Below are 26,523 nucleotides of genomic sequence, written 5' to 3' on the forward strand. Positions count from 1 at the left end.
AGACACACACACAGACAAAAGCATACAAATGCACACACACACTCACACACACACACAAAGGCACACACACATACATATGCACACACAGGCACACACACAGACACGCTCACACACATACATACCGACAAATGCATACAGATGCAGACACACACACACAGACACACACACATACATATGCACACACAGGCACACACACAGACACGCTCACAGACATACATACCGAGAAATGCATACAGATGCACAGACACACACACAAAGACACAGACAGACACATACACAGTGACAGTCAGACAAAGATATGCACACAGGTATATGCAGAGACACAGGTACATATACACTCACAAATGCACACAGAAGCACACAGACACACATTGACACATGCACAGACCCACACCCCAGACCCACACCCACAGTAACACACACATACACAAACATAACTGTGGGCGTGCACACAGACACACACGCAGACAGTTTAGGGCAGTTCATTCGTTCACCTCACCTTTGAGAAATAGTTTGTAGAGTTGCAGGATGTAGCCTTTTCCTGACAGCAGGATCTGGGCACAGTATCTCCCCAGTCAGTGTAGTTAACAACACCACAACACTGCAGCTAAGAGGAGACAAAGAAAGAATAAAGTTATCCTCATACAATGAGCAGCACAGCCATCAAAATAAGACATAATCCCATATATATAGGTGACTTACTAAATCATATCCTCTTAATATTCATTCTGGGGATGTCGCCTTTAGCAAGACTGTGTTTTATTGCCCATCTGTAGTTGCTCAGGTTGCTAACTCTGATTGGATGCATTCCTGGAGGTTTCATCACATCTTGTACCAGCTCCAAATGCCCCGGCTCCACATTCCCTTCATTGGTTGCCTGACACAATCATCATCATGGCGCACTGCCATCCCACAGCCAATCGGAAGGAAAACAGGCTTTTAATTACCCAATTAGATGGTGCATGACTGTCTGTTAAACAGCCTTTTTATCCCATCTCCAGGATTTTTATAATGAATATACGTTGAAAGAAATGAATAAATCACACTTCCTTTAAACATCCCTTTAATTTTGTTCTGGATTACTCGTAGCAATGTCATGAAAATTCCACTATATTTCCTGGCGATGCCAGCACAATCCTGGAGGGTTGGCAACCCTACTAGTACCCCTGAGATGGCAATAGTGAGTCTTCTTCTGTAGCTATTTGATAGAGCTGACGTACGTGGTTAGGCCACTTCATAATGCAGTCAAAAATCAACCATGTTTGCTTCTCTAAATTTGTGAACACAAAAATAAGGCTAACATTTCAGTGCAGTACTGAGGGAGTGCTGCTCTGTTTGAGGTGTTGTCTTTCAGATGAGACGATGAACCGAGGTCCTGTCTGCCCTCCCAGGTGAACATAAAAGATCCCATGGCACTATTTTGAAGAAGAGTAGAGCAGTTATCCCCAGTGTCCTGACCAATATTTATCCGTCAATTAACATCACAAAAAACAGATTATCTGGTCATTATCACATTCCTCCTGTTCCTCCGCCTGCAGAATGTTGCCATGTCTAATTGCCAGTTACGCAACAATGATTATTCGTCACACGCTATGTGGCACGTACTGAAGAGCCCCTTCAGACCGGTCAAGGCAGCGGAAGCGCATTTTCAGCATGCCACTGGTGTGTTTAATGATGGCTCTGTTGGCTATGTGTGCAGCATTGTACCTCTCTTCAGCAGCACTTTGGGAATGATGCACTGGTATCATCAACCATGTACAAAGTGGGGACACCCTCGTCACCCAGGATCCATCCGTCCACTTGGGCTGATTCCTCAAAAACTGCTGACAGCTGCGCGTTTCTCAAAATGTACGAGTCATGACAGCTCTCTGGGAAACGTGCGCAAACCTGCATAATTCTGATTCTGAGGTCGCAAACCAGTTGTATGTTTAAAGAGTGGAAGCCTTTGCTATTGACAAAGACAGCAGGGCAGTCCCAGGGAGCTCTAATGGCCACATGAGAACAGTCGATCACCCCTTGCACTCTAGGGAACCCAGCGATGGTGCTGAAGGCCGCAGACCTTGCTGCCTGGCTGTCCTCGACTACAGGTAAGTAGATGAAATCATTGGCATGTCAAGAAAGGGCATTGGTCACCTCTTTGATGCACCTGTGGCTCGCAAACTGCAAGATGCCACATATGTGGATCCCTGGAAGGAGCCGCTAGAGAACAAAATTGAGTGCAACAGTCACCTTGAGGGCATCTGGCATGGGATTCCCACCAAAGCCGAGCAGCTGCAGGTCATGCTGTAGGATCCTACAAATATTTGAGACCATTTCACGTCACATCCTGAGGCATCTCTGGCATTGCATCTTTGACATTTGTAGGTAATTTGTCCGTGTCCTGAGGATGTAATGATGTGCCAGTGCCCGTCTTCAATAATGCCGTTCCTGGATGTTATTCTGAGCATCCTCACCTTCCTGTTCTGCCTGTTGCTGGCGTTCAGGCATCGTGAGTTGAGTGAAAAGAGCCCTCCTTAGTCTCTCCCTTTGCTCTTCTTCCCATGGTACTAGACAAATTGGGAAATATCGAGGCAATGAACAGCTCCCCTATATCTGGCTTTAAATTGCAGCCAGGTAGAAGACACACCCACTGTTCTTTGCCTTCTCCCACTCTCACTCTCCTTGAGTGTCCACATGGTTTACATTATCATTGAAGAAAATGGTGCACGTTGAATTCAGGGCAAGTCTCCCCACCTTGCAAACTCCTGCAACCTTCCAGTTTGAACCCATCATGCTTGACCCACTCAATTGAACCTCCCCTCATTACCATGCACAGTGTAATCATCGATGTATTCATGCCATCCCTCCCCTGCATCCTACTCCCAGTACTATTGACATGTCGACTCTGATCCTTGAACCTCCTCAAATTGAGCTGACCATTGTTGCTGAGTCCCACTCTCCTCCCTATGATGTTGTAGAATACTCAACCATAAGTCTTGACCTCCCCTCTACAGAATCGATTTGCCCCATTGACTGTGACTGTTCCCTCTGCCAGCCAGTATCCTCAATTTGTCCCACAGCTCCCTTATGTTGACAGCACTCATCCCTCTCTTAGGCCATTGCCAACTCTCTTCTGACTGTAATACTCTAATCAACCCACAGCTGCCCACATCCAGCTTCAGCAGTATTAGCAATCACTACACACCCTGGATGCTCCACACCTCCCTCTCCTGCTACTCCGTGCACTCTATCACCCCACCTTTTGTCCTCCGCTGCTCCCTCCCCTCCTCCATATAGACCCCTCCATGCCTTTGTCGCTATCCCCTGAGAAGATTCATCCTTGCTGGTGCCGAGCCTGGAGGCAAACACCCATTCCAATGCTGGCGGTAGTTTTGCAGACCTGAGACTCAACTGCCCAAATCCGACTGTTGCACGCCACAGTGAAACAAACATGAACCGGGTGGCATGGGAATATTGCTCGCCATTCACGTAATCTTACAAGTAGGTCTAAATTGTAATTAAGTGTAGGGAAACGAGTATTCATGGCATGTAAATGAATGCAAAGGTGCAATCCACCACCATGTAGGGGGAACCCTGGAATCCGCTAATACACCACTGACTTAATTTCTCTAAAATATTCCGCCGTCGGGAATCCGAAAAAGCAACTCCCACCTAATTAAATCACACTGCATGCCATCAAATCCACTCTTGCACAGCCATAAAATTCCACCCTCAGAGTCCATGACCCTGACCTAGCAAAGTCACAGGGAAAGCAAACACAATGTTAAGGTGCAGAGCTAGGACAGTTAAATCGAAAGCTAGCAATATGTTACTTACCCTTCATAAGGCCTTGGCACATCCAGAATACTATGTCCAGTTTCTGGTTTCCTCATGTGATGGGAATGCCCTTGGAGAAGCTCCAGAGGGGAAGCAACTAGATTGATACCAAGTCTTAGTATAATTAGTTACAGGACAGGCTGAGGGAACTGAGGCTTTTTTTTAACTGGAGTAGTACAGGGGATATTATTGAGGTCCTTAAAATGAAGAGAACAAATTCTGTTCAAGTGAATAGGTTTTTGAGCTGGATAGAGGGGATGGGGCTTCAGTATAATTTAGAGTTAGGTTAGACACCAGGAAGTTCTTTCTGCAGGGAGTTGCTGACCTGTGGGACAGATTGCCCGAATGTGCAGTGAGTTTGGTCTATAGGCCGTCAAAATAGTTGGACAAGTTCCTGCAGTGGAAGACACCTTGAGGTATTGAAGATGGGTGGGGTTATCTGTGATTAGTGATGTCAGTTACTGCTGAATCATGGAGTTTGCTTCATCATCATTTTTTCCCTAAATTATTATTTTTTGTCTATCTTTTTGCCAGTCTTAGGACATTGTGTAATTGGAGGACAGGGGAGTTGATGGTAAACATAGGCTGCTGCATGTCTGGATGGACATATGACTTCATACTTATCACACAACAGCTCTCTTTGTGACATCACATACCTTGGTTTTGTGACATCACACAGTTCAGCTTTGTGACATCACACACCTTGGTTTTGTGACATCACAGTTCAGCTTTGTGACATCACACACCTTGGTTTTGTGACATCACACAGTTCAGCTTTGTGACATCACACACCTTGGTTTTGTGACATCACACAGTTCAGCTTTGTGACATCACACACCTTGGCTTTGTGACATCACACAGTTCAGCTTTGTGACATCACACACCTTGGCTTTGTGACATCGCAGGCCTCTATGACATCACAAACTTCTCTGTGACATCACACTACAGCTCCACCCTTCAATCTATATCCTCCAATAAGTTGATAACAATGCTTGTAAATGTATGTAAGACAAATTATAGTTTCATCATGTCATGTGTAATCTACCCCTGAGTAAATTTCACCATTTCAGATGCTATCTCATTTTTATTCAAACTTTATGTAAGTGCAGTATTGATTTTCGAACTGTCGATTGTACAGGAGCAATATTCCCTCAAGGATTGAACATTTGTAAAGAAGCAGTGCACTTCAGCCATCTGAACTGTCCACATCTTCAGGACAGCACATCCTCAGAGCGAATAGCCCTATATTAAAGTGTTTCAAAATTTCCTCTGAAAATGATTGCTATTAATAATCATTTCTGACACAGGAGCAATACACCACTCAATATTTGCTATTTTTAAGGAAAAATGTTTGTTGATCGGTGTTGGGAGCAGAGAGTGCACCTCAGGCAGGTACAGACAATAGCCTATGACTGTGGAGGAGAGACACCTGTCCCATCATCCCAACCTCCAAAGATCAACTGACTTAGTTTGAATCTATTTAACTCTATTTGCTATCATCATAGTTATTAAAAAAAACTGATGGAAATTTCTAACTAAAGTAGTTTATATTTGTACAGAAAAATATACAGAACTGACACCACTTGTGCAGCAGGGCTAAAGCACTGTTACTAGGGAACACTGGTCATAGGCTGGATTCATGGTACCTCGAATTTACCTGTTCCTGGATTTTATCCCAAGCTTCCATAATTCCAGTGTTGTTCTTATTCTTCAAACCCAGTTTCATGTCATCTTTGACGTAATTGTTTATCTGTAGGACAAAAACAGGAACTCTGTCAGAAGACTGGGATTGCCTTCTCTATCGTCACGTCCTGAGTACCGGGGCACTTTGACGCAGACCCTCATACCAGGAGTGATCATCCAGACAGAATTTGCCAGGCAGTTATTCTGAGAAACAAATGGGGGAGGATGACATTGAGGGATTGGAGCTGAATGAGAGATGGATTGACGGATTGGGGCAGAATGAGGGAGGATGGGATTGAGGGATTAGGATACAATGGGGAGGATGGAATTGAGGGATTGGGGCAGAATGGGGGAAGATGGGATTGAGGAATTGGGATAGAATGGGGGAGGATGGGATTGAGGGATTGGGACAGAATGGGGAGGATGGGATTGAGGGATTAGGATAGAATGGGGAGGATGGAATTGAGGGATTGGGGCAGAATGGGGGAAGATGGGATTGAGGAATTGGGATAGAATGGGGGAAGATGGGATTGAGGGATTGGGATAGAATGGGGGAGGATGGGATTGAGGGATTGGGACAGAAAGGGGAGGATGGAATTGAGGGATTGGGGCAGAATGAGGGAAAATGGGATTGAGGGATTGGGGCAGAATGGGGGTGGATGGGATTGAGGGATTGGGATAGAATGGGGGAAGATGGGATTGACGGATTGGGACAGAATGGGGAGGATGGAATCGAGGGATTGGGGCAGAATGGGGGAGGATGGGATTGAGGGATTGGGACAGAATGGGGAGGATGGAATCGAGGGATTGGGGCAGAATAGGGGAGGATGGGATTGAGGGATTGGGACAGAATGAGAGAATATGGATTGAGGGATTGGGGCAGAATGGCATTGAGGGATTGGGGCAGAATGGGGATGGATGGGATTGATGGATTGGGGCAGAATGGGGAGGATGAGATTGAGCGATTGGGGCAGAATGGGGAGGATGAGATTGAGCGATTGGGGCAGAATGGGGGAGGATGGAATTGAGGGAATTGGGACAGAATGGGGGAGGATAGGATTGAGGGAATTGGGCAGAATGGGGGAGGATGAGATTGAGCGATTGGGGCAGAATGGGGAGGATGAGATTGAGCGATTGGGGCAGAATGGGGGAGGATGGGATTGAGGGAGTTGGACAGAATGGGGGAGGATGGGATTGAGGGAATTGGGCAGAATGGGGGAGGATGAGATTGAGGGAATTGGTAATATGGGAGATCGAGGACTGAAGGACAGGAATGCAGAGGATTTGTTCACTGAAGCAGACAGGACGTCATCCAGCCATAACTCTGACCTTTATGCAATACTTTAAAAGCACATTAAACTTACTTTTCCTGAGATTGTGTTGCATACATATACACAGGTGAAAGGGCTGATTCAGGGTGGACTGACTGAGAGTTCCTTGTCTGAACTTGTACACTTCTTCGGTGTGCAATCTGAATTCAGCTGCTGGGATGTTTTATGAAATTAGCTTGAGAGGAGCTCCCCCTCAGGCACTGTGAGTAATTGCACCCCACGGTGCTGTGTACAGGAAGGCAGATCAGGAGAGAACAGAAGTGCATAAGTACATAAGAAATAGGAGCAGGCATAGGCCATTCGGCCCCTCATGCCTGCTTTGCCATTCAATAAGTTCATGGCTGACCTGATTGTGGCCTTAACTCCACTTTCCTGCCTGCCTCCCATAACCCTTGACTCCCAAGCTAATCAAAAATCTAACTCAGCCTTGAATATATTCAATGATCCAGCCTCCAATGTGAGCAGGAGAAGTGAAATCCAAATACTAATGACCCTTAGAGAAGAAATTCTTCCTCATCTCCGTCTTAAATGGGGACACCTAAATTTGAAACCGTGTCCCTAGTTCTAGATTCCTCCACGAGGGGAAACATCTTCTCAGCACCTATCCTGTCAAGCCCCCTCAGAATTTTACGTTTCAATAAGATCACCTCTCATTCTTCTAAACTCCAATGAGTATAGACCCAACCTGCTCAACCTTTCCTCATAAGACAACCCCTTCCTCCCAGGAATCAGCCTAGTTAACCTGCTCTGAATTGATTCCAATACAAGTATAGCCCTCCTTAAATAAGGTGGCCAAAACTGTACAAGTAATCTAGGTGTGGTCTCACCAATATCCTGTTCAGTTACACGAATTCTCTGCTTTTATACCCCATCCCCCTTGCAATAAAGACCAACGTTCCATTTGCCTTCCTAATTACTTGCTGTACCTGCATGCTAACCTTTTGTGATTCATGTGCAAGGACACCCAGATCCCTCAGTGCTGCAGTATTCTTCAGTCTCTTACCATTTAAATAATATTCTGCTTTTCTATTCTTTTGCCAAAGTAGATAACTTCACATTTTCCCACATTATACTCCATCTGCTAAATTTTTACCCACTCATTTAACCTACCTATATCCCTTTGCAGACACTTTATATCCTACCTATCTGCATATCATCAGCACTGATCCCTGTGGCCCTCTATTAGTTACAGTTTGCCAACCTGAAAATGCCGCATTTATCCTGACTCTCTGCTTCCTGTTAGTTAGCCAGTCCCCTATCCATGCTAGTATATCACCCCCAATACTATGAACTCTTATCTTGTACAGTAACCTTTGATGTGGCACCTTATCGAATGCATTTTGGAAATCCAAATGCACTACATCTACTAGTTTCCCTTTATCCACCCTGCTTGCTACTTCCTCAAAGAACTCTAATAAATTTTTAAAACATGATTTCCCTTTTACAAAACCATGTTGGCTCTGCCTGATTGTATTGTGATTTTTTTAGATGTCCTGCTACTACCTCTTTAAGATGGATTCTAGCATTTTCCCAATGATGGATCTTGGCTAAGTGGCCTATAGTTTCCTGCTTTTTGTCTCCCTCAGGGCCAACATGTTCCCGTAAAGGTGAAGAGTAGGACCAACAAGTCCAGGGAACCCTGGATGTCAAAGGATATAGAGGATTAGATCAGGAAAAAAAAGGTTTATGGCAGATCCAGAGCGCTGAAAACAGCGGAGACACGACAGGAGTATAGAAAGTGTAGGGGGGTGCTTAAAAATGTAATTAGGAGAGCAAAGAGGGGACATGAAAAAACACTGGTGGGCACGATAAAGGAAAATCCCAAGTGTTTTATAAGTATATTAAGGGCAAGAGGAGAACCAGGGAAAGAGTAGGGTTCCGAAGAAGGGTCACTGACCCGAAACGTTAACTCTGCTTCTCTTTCCACAGATGCTGCCAGACCTGCTGAGTATTTCCAGCATTTCTTGTTTTTATTTCAGATTTCCAGCATCCGCAGTATTTTGCTTTTATGTAAGAGTAGGCCCCATTAGGTACCAAAATGGTAATCTGTGTGTGGAGCTGGAGGACATAGGTGAGGTTTTAAATGATTACTTTTCATCTGTGTTCACTATGGAGAAGGACGATGTAGGTGGAGAGATCAGGGAGGGGGATTGTGATATACTTGAACAAATTAGCATTGAAAGGGAGGAAGTATTAGCTGTTTGAGCGGGCTTAAAAGTGGATAAGTCCCCAGTCCCAGATAAGATGTATCCCAGGTTGTTATGTGAGGTAAGGGAAGAGATAGCAGGGGCTCTGACACAAATTTTCAAATCCTTTCTGGCCACGGGAGAGGTTCCAGAGGACTAGAGGACAGCGAATGTGGCACCATTATTCAAGATGGGTAGCAGGGATAAACCAGGTAATTACAGGCCAGTGAGACTAACATCAGTAGTCGGGAAGCTATTGGAAATAATTCTGAGGGACAGGATTAATCTCCACTTGGAGAAGCAGGGATTAATCAAGGATAGTCAGCATGGCTTTGTCAGGGGGAGATTGTGTCTAACCAACTTGATTGAATTTTTTGAGGAGGTGACTAGATGTGTAGATGAGGGTAAAGCACTTGATGTTGTCTACATGGACTTCAGTAAGGCTTTTGATAAGGTCCCACATGGGAGATTGGTTAAGAAGGTAAGAGCCCATGAAATCTAGGGCAATTTGGCAAATTTGATCCAAAACTGGCTTAGTGGCAGGAGGCAGAGGGTGATGGTCGACGGTTGTTTTTGCGAGTGGAAGCCTGTGACCAGTGGTGTGCCACAGGGATCGGTGCTGGGACCCTTGCTGTTTGTAGTGTACATTAATGATTTAGACATGAATATAGGAGGTATGATCAGTATGTCCGCAGATGACACAAAAATTGGTGCCATCATAAATAGTGAGGAGGAATGCCTTTGATTACAGGACGATATAGATGGGCTGGTAAGATGGGCAGAGAAGTGGCAAATGGAATTTAATCCTGAGAAGTGTGAGGTGATGCATTTTGGGAGGACTAACAAGGCAAGGGAATATACAATGGATGGTAGGACCCTAGGAAGTACAGAGGGTCAGAGAGACCTTGGTGTACTTGTCCATAGATCACTGAAGGCAGCAGCACAGGTAGATAAGGTGGTTAGGAAGGCATATGGGATACTTGCCTTTATTAGATAATGCATAGAATATGAGAGCAGGGAGGTTATGATGGAGCTGTATAAAACACTAGTTAGGCCACAGCTGGGGTACTGTGTACAGTTCTGGTCACCACACGATCGGAAGGATGTGATTGCACTGAAGAGGGTGCAGAGGAGATTTACCAGGATTTTGCCTGGGCTGGAGCATTTCAGTGAAGAAGAGAGACTGGATAGGCTAGGGATGTTTTCCTTAGTGTAGAGAAGGCTGAGGGGGGACCTGATTGAGGTCTACAAAATTATGAGGGGAATTGATAGGATAGATAGGAAGAAACCTTTTCCCTTAGCGGAGGGGTCAATAACCAGGGGGCATAGAATTATGTAAGGGGCAGGAGGTTTAGAGGGGATTTGAGGAAAAGTTTTTTCACCCAGAGGGTGGTTGGAATTGTAACACACTGCCTGAAGAGGTGGTAGAGGCAGGTACCCTCACAACATTTATGAAGTATTTAGATGAGCACTTGAAACGCCATAGCATACAAGTCTACAGGCCAATTTCTGGAAAATGGGATTGGAATAAGTAGGTGCTTGATGGCCAGCACTGACACGATGGGCCGAAGAGCCTGTTTCTGTGCCGCATAACTCTATGACTCTATGACTTATTTCTTAAATAGAGGTGGTATATTTGCAGTTTTCCAAACTGCTGGGACCTTGCCAGAATCTAGGGAATTTTGGAAGATTTCAACTAATGCATCCAGTATTTCTGCAGCCTGTTCCTTTAAGACACTCAGATGCAGGCCGTCAGATCCAGGGGACTTGTCAGTCTTTAGTCCCATTAGTACTCCCATTACTTTTTTATCTAGTGATAGTGATTGTTTTAAGTTCCTCCCTCCCTTTTGCCTCCTGATTTTCTACAATTCTTTGGATGCTTTTTGTGTCTTCTACTGTAAAGACAGATACAAATACTTGTTCAAAGTCTCTGCTATTTCCTCGTTTCTCATTATTAATTTCCTAGTCTCACCCTCTAAGGGACCACTGCTCACTTTAGCTACTCTTTTTCTTTTTATATATTTGTAGAAGCTTTTACTATCTGTTTTTACATTTCTTGTTAGTTTTCTCTCAAACTTCAATTTCTCTCTCTATTTTTATTAAATCATCCTTTTCTGGTTTCTAAAATTTTTCTAATCTTCTGGCCTACTGCAAATCTTTGCAACATTGTACGCCTCTTCGTTCAATTTGTTACAACCCTTAACTTCCTTAGTTAGCCACAGATGGTGCATCCTTCTTTCTTCCTCAGTGGAATATTTCTTTGTTGAAAGTTATGAAATAGCTCCATAAATATCAGCCACTGCTTCTCTATGTCTCACCTTTTAACCTATTGTCCCAGTCCACATTAGCCAACACTTTCTTCATACCGTTGTAATTGCCTTTATTTAAGTTTATGACACTAGATATGGAGCCACTTTTCTCACCCTCAAACTGAATGTGAAATTCTATCATGTTATGATCACTCTTGCCTGGTGGATCCTTTACTATGAGGTCTTTAATTAATCCTGTCTCATTACATATTACCAAGTCCAAAATAGCCTTGTCCCTGGTAGGTTCTCGAATGTATTGTTCTAAGAAATTGTCCCTAATACACTTTATGAACTCATCCTCCAGGCTACCTTTGCCAATTTGATTTGGCTATAAGAACACACATACAAACAGACAAATTAGAAGCAGGAGTAGGCCACTCTGCCCCTCGAGTCTGCTCTGCCATGCAACAAGATCACGGCTGATCTAATTATAATCTCAACTCCACATTCCCACCTAACCCCGATAACCTTTCACCCACTTGCTTATCAAGAATCTAACCACCTCTGCCTTAAAAATATTCAAAGACTCTGCTTCCACCACCTTTTGAGGAAGAGAGTTCCAAAGACTCACAACCCTCTGAGAGAGAACATTTCTCCTTATCTCTGTCTGAAATGGGCGACCCCTTATTTTTAAACAGTGACTCCTAGTTCGAGATTCTCCCATAAGAGGAAACATCCTTTCCACATCCACCCTGTCAAGACCCCTCAGGATCTTATATGTTTCAATCAAGTCGCCTCTTACTCTTCTAAACTCCAGCAGATACAAGCCGAGCCTGTCCAACATTTCCTCATAAGGGCGGTACAGTGGCACAGTGGTTAGCACTGCAGCCTCATAGCTCCAGTGACCTGGATTCAATTCTGGGTACTGCCTGTGCGGAGTTTGCACGTTCTCCCTGTGACTGTGTGGGTTTTTGCCAGGTGCTCCAGTTTCCTCCCACAGCCAAAAGACTTGCAGGTTGATAGGTAAATTGGCCATTATAAATTGCCCCTAGTATAGGTAGGGGAATTGAGGGAAGGTGGGGATGTGAGAGGGTAATGGGATTAATGTTGGATTAGTAGAAATGGGTGGTTGATGGTTGGCACAGACTCAGTGGGCTGAAGGGCCTGTTTCAGTGCTGTATCTCTAAATAAATAAACCCACCCATTCCAGGTATTAGTCCAGTAAACTTTCTCTGAACTGCTTCCAACGCATTTACATCTGTCTCCTATTAGCTAGTCAATCTTCTATCCAACCAAAATGCTACCCCCTACAACATGTGCATTTATTTTCTGCAATAATCTTTGATGTGGCACCTTATCAAATGCCTTCTGGAAATCTAAGTACAGTACATCCACCAGTTCCTCTTTATCCATAGCACATGTTACTTCTTCAAAGAACTCCAAAACATTCGTTAAACATGATTTCTCTTTCACAAAACCATGTTGACACTACCTGATTACCATGGATTTTTCTAAGCGCCCTGCTATAAGACCTTTAATAATAGCTTCTAACACTTTCCCTATGACAGATGTTAAGCTAACTGGCCTGTAGTTTCATGCTTTCTGTCTCCCTCCCTTTTTGAATAAAGGAGTTGCATTGGCTATTTTCCAATCTAATGGAACTTTCCCCAAATCTAGGGAATTTTGGAAAATCAAAACCAACACGTTGACTATCTCACTAGCCACTTCTTTTAAGACCCTAGGATGAAGTCCATCAGGACTCGGGGACTTGTCAGCCCACAGCTCCAACAATTTGTTCAGTACCACCTCCCTGGTGACTGTAATTTTCTTCAGTTCCTCCCTCCCTTCCATTTCCTAATTTACAGCTATTTCTGGGATGTTACTTGTATCCTCTATAGTGAAGACTGATGCAAAAACCTGTTCAATTCATCTGCCATCTCCTTATTTTCTCTTATTAATTCCCCAGACTCACTTTCTATAGGACCAATGCTCACTTTGTTATCTCTTTTCTTTTTTAACTATCCATAGCAACTCTTACTATCTGCCTTTATATTTCTCGCCAGCTTTCTCTCATACTCTAATTTTTCCCTCCTTATTAATCTTTTAGTCATTCTTTGCCGCTTTTTATATTCTGTCCAATCTTCCGACCTGCCACCCATCTTTGCACAATTATATGCTTTTTCCTTAAGTTTGATACTATCTTTAACATTTTTAGTTGACCACGGATGTTGGATCCTCTCCTTGAAATTTTTCTTTCTTGTTGGAATGTGTCTATTCTGTGTATTCTGAAATATCCCCTTAAATGTCTGCCACTGCATCTCTCTTGACCTATTCCATAACATACTTTGCCAGTTCACTTTTGCTAGCTCTGCTTTCATGCTCTAATAATTGCCCTTATTTAAGTTTAAAATACTAGTCTTAGACACACTCTTGTCTCTCTTGATTTGCCCAATTGATGTGCAGATGAAAATCACCCACAATTTCTTGCAAGCCCATTGTTTCTTGATGTATACTCTCCTACATTTGTTGCTACTATTCTGGGGCCTATAAACTACCCCCACCAGAGACTTTTTTCCTTTTCTGTTTCTTATCTCCAATCAAACTGATTTTACATCTTGATCTTCTGAACCAAGATCATTTCTGAATGCCCTGGATGGTGCGAGCTTCTTGAGTATTGTTGGAGCCTCACACATCTAGGCAAGTGGAGAGTATTCCATCACACTCCTGACTTGTACCTTGTAGATTTTGGACAGGTTTTGGGAAGTCAGGAGGTGACTTACTCAGCACAGAATTCCCCATCTCTGACCTGCTCTTGTAGCCACAGCATTTATATGGCAGATCCAGTTAAATTTCTGTTCAATGGTAACCCCTAAGATATTGATGGTGGGGGATTCAGCAATGGTAATACTGTTGAACGTCAAGGGGAGATGGTTAGATTCTCTCTTCTTGGAAATGGTCATTGCCTGGCACTTGTGTGGCACAAGTGTTACTTGCCACTTATCAGCCCAAGCCTGAATGTTGTTCAGGTCTTGCTACATGTGGGTACGGATGGCTACAGTATCTGAGGAGTTGCGAATGGTATTTAAAAATGTGCCACCATCAGTGAATATTCCCACTTCTGACCTTGTGATGGAGGGAAGGGTATTGATGAAGCAGCTGAATATGGTTGGACACTACCCTGAGGAGCTCCTGCAGTGATGTCCTGGGGCTGAGGTGATTGGCCTCCAACAACCACAGCTATCTTCCTTTGTGCTAGGTATGTCTCCAATGATTTTCATTGACTTCAATTCTGCTCAGGCTCCATGATGCCACACTTGGTCAAATGCTTCCTTGATGCCAAGGGCTGTCGCTCTCACCTCACCTCTTCTTTTGCCCATGTTTGGACTGAGGCTGCAATGAGGTCAACAGCCGAATGCACCTGGCAGAACCCAAACTGAGCATCAGTGAGCAGGTTATTGCTGAGTAAGTGCCACTTGATAGCACTGCCGATGACAACTTCCATCACTTTGCTGATGATCGAGAGTAGACTGATAGGGCGATAATTGGCTCGATTTGATTTGTCCTGCTTTTTGTGGACAGGACATACCTGAGCCATTTTCCACATTGTCAGATAAGTGCCTGTGTTGTTGCTGTATGGGAACAGTTTGGCTTAGGATGTGGCTAGTTCTGGAGCAAAAATCTCCAGTACTACTGCTGACATGTTGTCAGGGCCAATAGCCTTAGCTATATCAAGCGCCTTCAGTGGTTTCTTCATATCACATGGAGTGAATCGAATTGGCTGAAGACTGGCATCTGTGATGCTGGGGACCTCAGGCAGAGGCCGAGATGGATCATCCACTCAGAGTGTCCTCAGTTTGCAGACAGGACTTTGTCTCCAGGACTGTGCGGTGGGCACTCCCAGCAATACTATCAGAGACAGATGCATCTGCAATAGGGAGATTGGTGAGGACGAGGCCAAGTAGGCTTTTCCCATGTGTTGGTTCTCACACCACCTGCTGCAGGCCCAGGCTGGCAGATATGTCCTTCAGGACTCGCCAGCTCAGTCAGTAGTGTTTCTACCAAGCCACTCTTTGTGATGGACTTTGAAGTCTCCCTCCCATAGTACATTCTGTGCCCTTGCTACCCTCAATGCTTCTTCCAAGTGGTGTTCAGCATGGAGGAGTACTGATTCATCAGCTGAGGGAGGGTGTTAGGTGGTAATCAGCAGATTTCTTTGCCCATGTTTGACTTCTGGGGGTATGCAATCAATGTTAAGGACTACCAGAGCCACTCTCTCCTGACTGTATAACACTGTGCTGCCAACAATGGTGAGTTTGTTCTGCCGGTGTGACAGGAGATATCCAGGGATGCTGATGGTGGTGTCTGGGACATTGTATGTAAGGTATGATTCAGTGAGTATGACTATATAAGACTTTCCTTGACTCGTCCGTGGGACGGCTCTCCCAATTTTGGCACAAGTCCCCAGATGTTAGGACAGGACAGGGTGAGCCTTTGTCGTTTTGATTGCCTAGGTCGAGGGCGGGTGGTCCGTCCATTTTTATTTTTATTTGAACTTTCTGTCGCAGTTTGATATAACTTAGTGGCTTGCTACCACATTTCAGAGGGCATTTAAGAGTCAACCACATTGCTGTTAGTTTGGAGACGCATGTAGGCCAGATCGAGTAATGATGGCAGATTCCCCTGAAGGGCATTAGTGAACCAGTTGGGTTCTTACCACAATCCAGTAGTTTCATGATCATTAATGGGACTAGCATTTTATTCCAGAATCATTAATTAATTGACTTTAAATTCCCTTAGCTGCCGTGATGGTATTTTAACTAATGGCCGGAATATGGCGGCACCCGCCTACAAGCGGGCTGATGATGACGGGGGTGGGGGGGGGGGGGCGTAAAGTGAGTGGGTGGTGGAGGAGGCCATTCCTGATCCCTTCCCGCCCCTGCTGCAAACAGGCCAATCAACAGCCTTAAGTGGCCAATTAACTGGCATCTAAGGGCCTTCTCCCGCCGATGCGGGGATTTACTCCACAGCTTCTGGATGGCAAAGGCACCAAGAACACCACCAGGTAAAACCTGGTGGCCTTCTTGCGGGCTGGGGGTGGGCTGCCCTGATTGGGCAGCTTGTGCCCCACAGAGGGCCGCCCCGTACCCCAAACTGCCCCACCACGCAACACTCCCCCCACCCCCCTAACTGACACCCCCCCACCCCTTGCCACGCAGGGGCCTGGTTGATTGTCCCTGACTAGGCTCCAAAAACTTAACTGCTTTCCGGGGCTATCCTTCCTCTTCCTGCCTTTGGCTGGGAGCAATCCCAGCAGTGGCCACCGCTCCTGGTGGCACTGCTGGGACTAAGAGCTGCCAGGCTGCTGATTGGCCAGTAGCTCCATTAGGCAGGACTTCCTGCCTCAAGGAGGTGGATGTCCCGCCCAAGGCCAGGTAAGGGCCTGAGTAGCAAACAATCCTGGCTTGGCTCCCCAGGCCCAGTGGAGGCGGGCTCACCACCGAATTTTCGGCCGGTGTGTGGGCCTCCCATCCAACATTAAATTCCGGCCAATGTCTCTGCAGTATTAGTTCGGGCCTCTGAATGACTAGTCCAGTAAGATTATCACTATGCTACCCATCCCTATACTGAATAAAAAGCCACTGAAGTGAATCGATTGTTGGTCATTTGTACGATCATCACCTGAGTGTATCTGTCGGAGCCCAACCTCCCCCTGTTCTGAACCCCACCAGACTCTTCTCCTGGGATTTCTACAATGGAATTGTAATTGATTGGCCAGATCACTGCACAGGTGCCAAAGTTAAAAATCCCTCCACGTTGATTCAAGCTGCAACCATGATGATAAATATTCAGATGTTGTCAAACATACCTGAGTTTCATAGAAGAAGAGAATAATGGCCGCCGTAACTTCAATCATGAGGATCAGGAGGAGCAATATGAAGAACTAGAGATACAGGAGAGAGAAACAAGGCAGTGAGTGACAGTCAATACCCACACTCACACCAGCCCCTCCTCCTCCTCCTCCTCTCCCTCACACACACGCGCACACACACACACACACACACACACACACACACACACATGCGCACGCATACACACACACTGAATTTCATGCTAGAGGCGAGGATCTAGCGCCAGGTCAAAAAGGCGGGAGAACACCACCTCTGCATTTTCATGCCTCCCCAGAGTGATCCTCCAGTCTTTTTGAGCCAAAGTTTTAGGAGACTTAAAGGGACGGGGAATCCTGCCTCCAAAAGCTACTGGCCAATCAGAGGGTCGGCAGCTCAGCAGTATCGGCAGCGTCACTGTGAGTGGTGGCCACTGCTGGTTCTGCAGAGGCCTCAGACCCAGGCCCAGTGGTGGAACCCCGGAACAGAGGTAGGTGAGGCGGAATCACTAGGGCAAGGGTGGTTGTTTAGTCCAGGGAAAGGGTGGTTCTGGGGGTAAAGTTGTTCCTGGTGGGAGTCCTCCGTGGGCACAACCTGCACCATCTAAAGGTCTCAATTGTCCTCTGTGCGGGAAGGCCGTCGTCGGCCTACCCTGATCCCGGGAAGATCACTGGGCAGTGGGAGGTGATGGGCCCTCCATCTCACCGCCTCCCCCGCCACCCTCTGCAATTCTCCATGCCCCCTCACCCCCCAACCACCTCTGATCCTGCCTCTGGCGGCCTGTAAAATCCCAGCCACAGAATTGGAAATACTGACGAAGAGAAATTGCTCCCATTGACAATGGATCAAACCTCAGAAGGCATTAAACTTAAATGAGGAAGTTCGGGGGAAGAATTGCAGTCAGTGAAATAATTCAGCTAAAAATGAATGAGTTGTGAAATAAGTTCACATGGAGGGTCACTACCTATCTGTGGGGTAGACAGAGACAGTTATTGTCCAGAGGGTAGCAGGTCAGGGCTGAATGGAAGAGATGCAAGGACAGCTAAAAATGCTGGAGTTTCTAACTTGATCATTTTTAGGGATAATTACATGTGCATACAGAACTTTCCTTCAGGAGACTAAATGAGTGAGTCGATATGAGATCGAGTGTATATGGTGTGTGGGAGGAGATTAAATGGGTGGTTGGAGTCCATGATAAGATACAGTGCACATGGTATATAGAGGAGCAGGAGTGATAGATTGAATCTTCTTTCCTCATGCTCCAATCTCTTGACTCCCTCTGACTGGTATCCAGACACAGTGACACCAACACCCCTTTAAACTGACAGCAGTCATGCACTGTTACAATCAAATCGCATTGTTTCTTGACCCTCATTATCTGAGCTCTGATGTACAAAATGTTCACTTGGGTGGGTTGCCAGTGGTCTGCTAGTGCAAATGGGACCACAGTCCTCTGACAGTTCGAATCTGAAGAGCAAAAAGGACAATGCCAGAGAGAAGGAAGGAAAAGAACCTGTATTTATACAGCATGACCTCAGATGTCCCACAGCACTTTACAGCCAATACTTTTGGAGGTCTAGTAACTGTTATAAGTTCGAAAATGTGGCAGTCAATTTGCACACAGCAAGGTTCCACAAACAGCAACGAGATAAATGATCAGATGATCTGTTTTAGTAATGTTGGATGACTGGTAAACATTGGCTGGGACACTGGGGAGAACCCCCGTACTCTGCTTTGAAATGATGCCATGTGATCCTTTCTTCCACCTGAGGGGGAAGAAGGAGCCTTGGTTTAACGTCGCTTCTGAAAGTCGGCACCGCCAACAATTCATTGCTCCCTGAGTTCGACACTGCAGTGTCAGCCTAGCTTATGGGTTGGGCAATATTTATCTCTCAACCAACATCACTAAAAATGGAATATCTGGCTATTTATCTCATTGCTATTTGTGGAATCTTGCTGTGCACAAAATGGCAGCTACGTTTCCTACATTACAACACTGACTACACTTCAAGAAGCACTTCATTGGCTGTAGAGCACTTGGGATGTTTTGCGGTTGTGAAAGGTGCTATATAAATGCAAGTTTTCCTTTTTTCTCTGCTTCAAATATTTATGCTCAGTGTTGACCTGACATAATGGATATTCGTTCCTTTTGTACTGTCGCTTGCTATTTGTTTTGCTTGGATGGCTGATCCAGCTCACCATTTTAGCAAAAGAAAAGTCCTAAAAGTCAAAAGAAATAAAGAGGAGGATGTTTTAATTGATTTCTTTCTGCCCATGGGTGAGACCGTCATCCAATTCCTTCTTCCCCCACCCACCTCCCCATCTTGGTTAAAGCTTAGTGTTCTGAAGGTAAGACAGACTGAAGATACAGGCAGAACTTACTGACAGAAGCAGGCATTTGTTTTCCTTGATAGCTCCCATGCAGCCCAGAAAAGCCACCACCATGGTGACTGATCCCACGATGATCAGGATGTTGGCTATGGAGAGAGATGGTAGGCTGGACAGCAAAGCTCCAAAGTTATTCAGCCACAGCAGGTAGATCCCCAAACTCATGATGACACATCCACAGATCTGAAAGAGATGGACATGTTGACACAGCTTCTCCTCAAACAGCTACATAATTATTCACAGCCAGTGACCTTCTGTTCCAGAGATCCTCTGTTCCATGGGGTTGAGATGCAGTCCCCTTCCCTCGCACCACCCCCCCGCCCCACCCCTCACACACCCTGTGCAGTGCTGCTGCTGTCTGGACATTCTGTGCCCCGATGTACGGAAGTCACATTATTTACATAATCCATGGGCTCTCCCTAACAATGTACTGGGAGAGCCAGGGCTAACCTAACGGGGAGGAGCAGCCAGTAAAGTCATACAGTCATAAAGTCATAGAGTTATTCGGCACAGAAGGAGGCCATTCGGCCCATCAAATCCATGCTGGTATAAGATTTTTGTGTTCCCTTTTATGTTAACTGCCATTCTATTCTCATATTCTCTCTTGGCCAGTCTGATTTTCCTCGTCACTTCCCCTCTCAACTTATTGTATTTGACCTGATTCTCGCTTGAAGAATTCACCTGACATGCATCACACACCATCTTTTTTTTTGTTTCATCATTATCTCTATCTCCCTCGTCATCCAATGAGGCCTGTTTTTGGTTCTCCTATCTTTCCCCCTTGTTGAATGTACCTAGGTCTGTACCTGAAACATCTTCTCCCTAAAGGTCACCCATTGTTCGTTACAGTTTTTCCTGTCAGTCTTTGGTTCCAGTTTACCCTGGCTAGATTCCCTCCCATCCCATTGAAGTTAGACCTCTTCCAATTTAGAAACTCTACTTTGGATTGTTCCTTGCTCTTCTCCATTACTAATCTAAACCCTATGATATGATGATCACTCTTCCCCATGCGTTTTCCCCACAGACTCTTGGCACCGGCTTTTTAAAGCCTGCTGGGGGCAGGAACAGGTGCAAGTGCAATTTAAAGATCACGTTCTCAGAGGTCGGCACTGGGTCACATCTCCTCTGGAATGCGGAGCCAGTTTTAAAGGGACGCTGGGAGGGAGAGAACAACAAACCCACACACCTTCAATTAATTGGCTGTTAAGCTCATTGTCGAGCTCATTATCAGGCTTTTCAGGAGCAGTTTGAGATTTTTAGTAGAGAGGTATGGGGAAAACACCATGTCTGGACCACAGCAGGCTATACAAGTCATGACCAATGCGGTGGGCCATGACAACTATGGGAAAGGCTGATAAAATAATGCAGAGGTCCAAAATAAAGCTCAGCTGCTCCAAAAGTGCCACTGAGTAGCCATTGCTGGAGTTGGAAGACTTGCTTTTCTCACTGATGAGCGGTAGGATTCTGGAAAGGGACGTGAGCCCAAAGGCATCACATGGGCAGTTGGGGTTGGCAGGGGAACATAAGAACATAGGAAATAGGAGTAGCAGCAGGCCATTCGGCCCCTCAGGCCTGCCCCCCCATTCAATAAGATCGTGGCTGATCTGCCCCAGACCTCAACTCCTCTTTCGGGCCAGCTCCTCATAGCCCTCAACTCCCCAATATTTCAAAAATCTATCTACCTCCTCTTTAAATACTTTCAGTGATCTAGCCTCCACAACTCTCTGGGGTAGAGAATTCCAGACATTCACTACCCTCTGAGAGAAGAAATTCCTTTGCATCTCAGTTTTAAATGGGTGTCCCCTTATTCTGTAACTATTTCCCCTAGTTTGAGATTACCCTGCTAGTGGAAACATCTTCTCAACATCTACCCTGTCAAGCCCCTTCAGAATCTTGTACGTTTCAGTAAGATCACCCCTCATTCTTCTAAACTCTAATGAATAAAGGCCTAACCTGTTTAGCCATTCTTGATAAGTCAACCCCTTCATCCCAGGAATCAGCCTAGTGAATCTCTTTTGAACTGCCTCCAATGCCAGTATATCCTTTCTTAAATACGGGAACCAAAACTGTACACAGTACTCCAGGTGTGGCCTCACCAACACCCTGTATAGTTATAACAAGATTTCCCTATTTTTAGACTCCAACCCCTGGCAATAAAGGCCAAAATTCCACTTGCTGCCTTAATTACTTGCTGCACCTGCATGCTAACATTTTGTGTTTCATGCACAAGAACACCCAAGAACAACAAGAAGGCCTGGTGAACACACAAAGCTCAGCTGAGGGAGTTTGGATGGGAACAGGCTACTCTGACATTGAACAGAGCTAGGGTGAGCTTCAGCAGATGCAACCACCTGGGAAGCAGGAAGCCAGAGAAGCACAGCAGGGGGCTGCAAGGGGAGGAAGGCACTATCCAAGACATCAGGTCTACCGTCCAAGATTCAGCTACCTGCAAATGACGGAACCATTCGGAGCTGTGCCTTTCCAGGCAGATGGTTTCGGTCCTGTGTGCTCTGAACCTCAATGATTTGAGGCCTCGTGTCCCCCTTGGCAGGCAGTTACCTGCGGTCATCAAGGTGACTGAGCTCTGAATTTCTATGCAACCGGCTCGTTCCAGGGATCAGCTGCAGACCTAGGTGGCACCTCGCAGTCGGCAGTTCGTCATGCCATCAGGGAGGTCATGGTGCCATATTCAGGAGGGCAGGGTACTACATCCACATTGACACAGATGGTCCTGTGCAGGCACAGAGGGCATTGGGTTTCACCTCCATCACTGGATTCCTCCAGGTGCAGAACAGCATCGCTTGTGCCATGTGACCATCAAGGCACCCAGCGACCAGCCAGTGAGATTCAGCAACAGGAAGCACTTCCACTCCCTCAACATTCCACTGGTCTGCAACCACAACAAGAGCTTCTTTCATGTGTGTGCTCACTTTCCTGGCAGCTACCATGACTCCTTAATTCTCCACCAGTCCAGCTTGCCTTGGATCTTGACTCCATCCTCCAAAGTCCGTGGATGGATCCTAGGGGACAAGGGATATCCCTTGACGAGATGGCTACTGATCCCTCTACGGGAGCCCAGGACAGAGGCACCAATGCCACTTGCTCAGCAGGCCAACCGTTGAGCAGGCCATTGGGCTTCTGAAGATGTGATTCTGGTGTCTGGACCAGTCGGGTGATGCCCTCCAATATCCTGCTGCAAGGGTCTCTGTCATTGTGGTGGCCTGCTGCATTCTCCATAACATGGCCCTCCAGAGAGGTGTGGACCTTGAGAACAGGAAGGAGACAGTTCATTGGGGGAGGAAGGGGAGGCATGAGAGGAGGAAGAAGAGGAGGCAAAGAGGGATAACACTGCTGCACAACAAGGTGGTCTCCTCTTGCCATCCTCTGGGAAAAGGACTTCCCTTACAGCCTCCAGCATTAGATTCAGGTCAGCATCGATGAAGCAAGGGGCAGCTCTGCCCCTAGTGCCAGTCCTCCAGCTTCCCTGTGACATCTCGCTTCCCTCTGGTGCAGTGGAAGGTTTTGGCACAAACCACAGATCTCTCCCTCAGGACAACCAGCAAGCTCAGCGATGGCTGCCGTGGCTTGTCTTCATGAGTCCCACACTTGATCTGACCCACCTCCAATTCCGGCCCCACTGGCTGTAAGTTTGTTGTAAAAACCCATCTGGTTCACAATGTCCTTGAAGGAAGGAAATCTGCTGTCCTTACCTGGTCTGGCCTACATGTGACTCCAGATCCACAACAATGTGGTTGACTCTTAAATGCCCTCTGAAATGGCCTAACAAGCCACTCAGTTGTGTCAAAATCGCTACGAAGCTTAAGAAAAGAAATGAAACCGGATGGACCACCTGGCATCGACCTGGGCACTCGAATCTTCACTGTCGCTGGGTTAAAATCCTGAAACTCCCTTCCTAACAGCACGGTGGGTGTACCTACACCCAAGGACTGCAGTTCTTCAAGAAGGAAGCTCACCACCTTCTCAAGGGTAATTACCACTATACAATTTTGCTGGGGCTCCTTGATGCCATACTTGGTCAAATGCTGTCTTGATGTAAAAGGCAATCACTCTCACCACACCTCTTCAATTCAGCTCTTTTGTCCATATTTGTACCAAGGTTGTAATGAGGTCTGGAGCCACGTAGCCCTGGCAGAACCCAAACTGAGCATCGGTGAGCTGGTTATTTTTGTGTAACTGCCATTTGATAGCACTGTCAACGACACGTTGCATCACATTTCTGATGATCAAGAGTAGAATGAAGGGGCCGTAATTGGCAGGATTGGATTTGTCCTGCCTTTTGTGGACAGGACAAACCTGTGCAATTTTCCACATTGTTGGGTAGATGCCAGTGTTGTAGCTGTGCTGGAACAGCTTGGCTAGCTCTGGAGCACAAGTCTTCAGTACCATTCGTAGAACCACAAGTCATGCTGGAGGCTAACCTCAGTGTGAAGACGGGAATGCGTCTCCACAATGTCTGTGCGGTAGTCCCTCCTGCTAGTCCTATCATGAACAGATGCATACGCAGTACATAGATTGGTGAGGAGAAGGTCAAGTAAGCTTTTTCCTCTTGTTGGTTCTTTCACCACTTGCCACAGGCCCAGTCTAGCAGATATGTCCTTCAGATGATCACCAACTGTACACTGGGCACTTTCCAGGGATGTCAAACATGAGGCAAGTGATGGGGGTGATGGTACAGATGGGCATGGAGGATATTGGACTTGAGGGGCACTTGTACAAAGGACAGAGGAGCTGAATAATTTTGGAATAATTTCCAAATTGGTGCAGTGTACCTAGAGTGTTACTCAGGCACTCCATCTAACATATGAAAAAAACAGCCAGGGGTTGAATGAGCACTGGCCAGAACTGATATCCAATATCACAGTTCCCTATGAGATCAGCACTGCACAGGTGTTAGAGGACCCTTTGTGAACAAAGGCACAATGCAGTCTCAACCGGTCAGAGCCAGAACTGGAATTCATTAGATGGGGAAACTTAGGCAACAATTATTACCTCATGTTATGGAGCCTGCACCCCACAGTGCAGTAGGTTAGTAACAGTCAGTGAAGAAGGCACTGGCTCACTGTACAGTGTGGGGGGCACTGCTAATATACAACGAGGGAACAGATAGTGCGACAATGGCTCACTGTACAAGTGTGGGATATTAGTACTTTGTCATGTAGACTTTTGTCCTCAGAATCTGCTCCAACACTTACCCAAAAGATTAAGTTGAATGCAAACAGCATGTATTTCAGAGTCTTTAAACATCCTTGCGCCATTCTGAGACTTTCACACCTGCAATAGAAAGAGCAAATGTTACTCCATATCTGCACCATCCAGTTATTTAAATATAGCCCAGTCCTGTAAACGCAGGCAGTTATTTTAGCACAATCCAGCCTATAAACATAGCCCAGTTATTTTTAAAAACATCACAGTCAAACACCTCCATCAAATCTCCTCTCAACCTTCTCTTCTCTAAAGAGAACAACTCCAGCTTCTCCAATATATCCATGTAATGGAAGTCCCTCATCCCCACACCATTCTCGTGAATCTTTTGTACACCCTCTCCAATGCCTTCACATCTTTCCTAAAGTGTAGTACCCAGAATTGGGACACCATATTCTAGTTGAGTCCAAACCAGTATTTTATAAAGGTTTATCATAACTCCCTTGTGTTTGTCCTCTATATCTCTATTTATAAATCCCAAGATTCCATTTGCCTTTTTAACCACTTTCTCAACCTGCTCTGCCACCGTCAATGATTTGTGCACATATAGCCCTAGGCCCCTCTGTTCCTAGACCCCTTTAGAATTGTACCCATTATTTTATATTGCCTCTCCTCTACTTCCTACCAAAGTGACATCACTTCACACTTCTCTGCAGTAAATTTCTTCTGACACATGTCCACCCATTCCACCAGACTGTCTACGTCCTCTTGAGGTCCATCGCTATACTCCTCACAGTTCACAATACTTCCAAATTTTGTGTCACCTACAAGTTTTGGAGTTGTGCCCTGTACACCCAAGTCTAGGTCATTAATATATAACAAGAAAACCTGTAGTCCTAATACCAACCTTTGGGGAACATCACTATATACCATCCTCCAGTCTGAAAAACAACTGTTCACCACTCATAAAAAGCAAAATACTGCAGATAGTAGAAATCTGAAATAAAAACTGAAAATGCTGGAAATACTCAACAGGTCAGGCAGCATCTGTGGAGAGAGAGAAACAGAGTTGACATTTCATGTCAATTACCTTTCTGTGACCTCTATAGTTTTGGAACCTCTGTAATTTCCCACTAGTTGGTGGCCTATAGAATACACTCGGTATTGTAATGGAACCTCTTTTGATTCTTAACTCCAACCAAATAAATTCTGTCCATGACCCCTCCAGAATATCCACTCTCCTCTGCACCATAATATTTTCCTTAGTCAAAATTGCCACCCCTCCTCCTTTCTTTCCTCTATCTTTCCTGAACGCCTCATATCCAGGAATATTTAGAACGCAGTAATGCCCTTTTTTGAGCTAGGTCTCCGTTTTCATCATATTTCCATGTGGCTATATGTGGCAGCAGCTCACCAAGCTTATTTAACACACGTCATGAATTGACATACATGCACTGTAGTCCTAATTTCGACCTTAATATATTCCCTTTTAGTCTGACCCACCTAATACCTTGCTACTTCTTATTCTAGTGCTCTCTTCTTCTCCCAATCCTTTGTTCACCTTGTTTCTCCTTCTAATACTACATCCAGGTCCCCATTTCCCTACCAAATTAGTTTAAACTCTCTCCAACAGCACTAGCAAAACGGCCCATGAGGACATTAGGTACAACCCAACCGGCCTGTAAAGGTCCCAGCTCCCCCAGAATTGGTCCCAATCCCTTAGGAATCTAAAGCCCTCCCTCCTGCGCCATCTCTCCAGCCGCACATTTATCTGCTCTATTCTCCTATTTCTGTACGGACTGGCTTGTCGCAGCAGGAGTAA

At 45.7% G+C, this 26,523-nt stretch overlaps 1 protein-coding gene across 1 annotated transcript in view; it reads right to left on the reverse strand.

Annotated features, from left to right (window-relative positions):
* Positions 1-26,523, reverse strand: part of LOC137383778 (leukocyte surface antigen CD53-like) — an 88,477-nt gene that overhangs the window by 10,428 nt on the left and 51,526 nt on the right. Inside the window, exons 2-6 of the mRNA XM_068056961.1 lie at positions 24,752-24,830; positions 19,533-19,721; positions 17,132-17,206; positions 5,474-5,566; positions 500-607 (exon numbers count right to left, since the gene is read on the reverse strand). Of these exons, the coding sequence (XP_067913062.1) occupies positions 500-607; positions 5,474-5,566; positions 17,132-17,206; positions 19,533-19,721; positions 24,752-24,814 (528 nt within the window). The 5' untranslated portion in view covers positions 24,815-24,830. The remainder of the gene's footprint in view (positions 1-499; positions 608-5,473; positions 5,567-17,131; positions 17,207-19,532; positions 19,722-24,751; positions 24,831-26,523) is intronic.

This window comes from Heterodontus francisci, chromosome 25 (assembly GCF_036365525.1).
Source record: "Heterodontus francisci isolate sHetFra1 chromosome 25, sHetFra1.hap1, whole genome shotgun sequence".
Classification (NCBI taxonomy): domain Eukaryota; kingdom Metazoa; phylum Chordata; class Chondrichthyes; order Heterodontiformes; family Heterodontidae; genus Heterodontus; species Heterodontus francisci.